Source organism: Gekko japonicus, unplaced genomic scaffold (genome assembly GCF_001447785.1).
Source record: "Gekko japonicus isolate JY-2015 unplaced genomic scaffold, Gekko_japonicus_V1.1 scaffold33976, whole genome shotgun sequence".
Classification (NCBI taxonomy): Eukaryota; Metazoa; Chordata; class Lepidosauria; order Squamata; family Gekkonidae; genus Gekko; species Gekko japonicus.
Genome location: NW_015220591.1, coordinates 1 through 1093, shown reverse-complemented (window position 1 = coordinate 1093; position 1093 = coordinate 1). Strand labels below are relative to the sequence as shown.

Genomic DNA, 1093 nt, shown 5'->3' with positions numbered 1-1093 from the left:
GCCCCACGGAACATTCTCTGACATACTGAAGGACAGGGGAATTGCTCTGTTCCAGTGATCTCCTGGAAATTTATAGAACTGTCAGTGATGTCAGATGGATTTCCTCAATGAGTTTAGCTTTCTGTATCATGGATATTCTGAATCTCACTTGTTTTCCTTTTATTTTCTGTCAAATAAAGTCAGAGTTGTGCTTTGGAATACACTCCTGAATGCTTCTTTCACCTCAGTATTCCGAAGTGTGTAAATGAAAGGATTTAACAAGGGTGTGACAATAGTATTTAAGAGGGTGACTATTTTGCTCAGTTCCAAGGAGTTCTGCTTGAAAGGTATGACATGCAGGAAAATGGTGGAACCATACCATATAAGGACCACTGTGAGATGGGAGGAACAGGTAGAAAAAGCCCGTTGCCGACCTTGAGCAGATGAGATCTTTAATATTGTGGTGATGATATAAATATAGGATATCAAGGTTGTGACACAAGAGCCCAGGATAACAATAAAGGCAATAAGAAACCACACAACGTCAATTGTGTAAGTGTCAGTACAGGAAAGAACTACCCAAGGCTCAATGTCACAGAAGAAATGATTGATAACATTGGAGTCACAGAAAGACAACCTGGTAATAAGGAAAGCTGGCAAAGAAATGACTAGGAAGCCACATGTCCAAGAGCCAAAAGCCATTTGGAGAGACAAAGTTTTGGACATGATGGTGTTATAATGCAGTGGGTGACATATGGCCGAATAGCGGTCATAAGCCATGACGGCAAGCAGAAAATATTCTGTACATCCCAAGGAGAAAACAAAGTACATTTGTGTGATGCACCCTATGAAGGTGATGGTTTGATCCTGGGACACAAGGATTGCTAAAGTCTTGGGAACCAAGGCAGTCGTATACCATATCTCTAGGAAGGAAAGATTGCAGAGGAAGAAGTACATGGGAGTGTGCAGTCGTTGTGTGCTCTTCACCAAAGCTATGATGGCCACATTTCCAGAGATTGTGAGTATATACATAATGAAGAAGAACATGAAAAGGAAACTCTTCATTTCAAGAGACCCAGGAAATCCCAGAAGGATAAATTCCTTCACACTGGAG

The 1093-nt window shown here is 41.3% G+C and overlaps 1 protein-coding gene across 1 annotated transcript; it reads right to left on the bottom strand.

The window, feature by feature from the left end:
- Positions 1 to 159: 159 nt before the first annotated feature.
- Positions 160 to 1089, bottom strand: LOC107125266 (olfactory receptor 6F1-like; the record flags this gene model as incomplete). Its single annotated transcript, XM_015428711.1, has 1 exon — positions 160 to 1089. A coding segment is annotated over one exon (930 nt), but the record flags the coding sequence as incomplete, so codon positions are not given.
- Between the last annotated feature and the right edge of the window lie 4 nt (positions 1090 to 1093).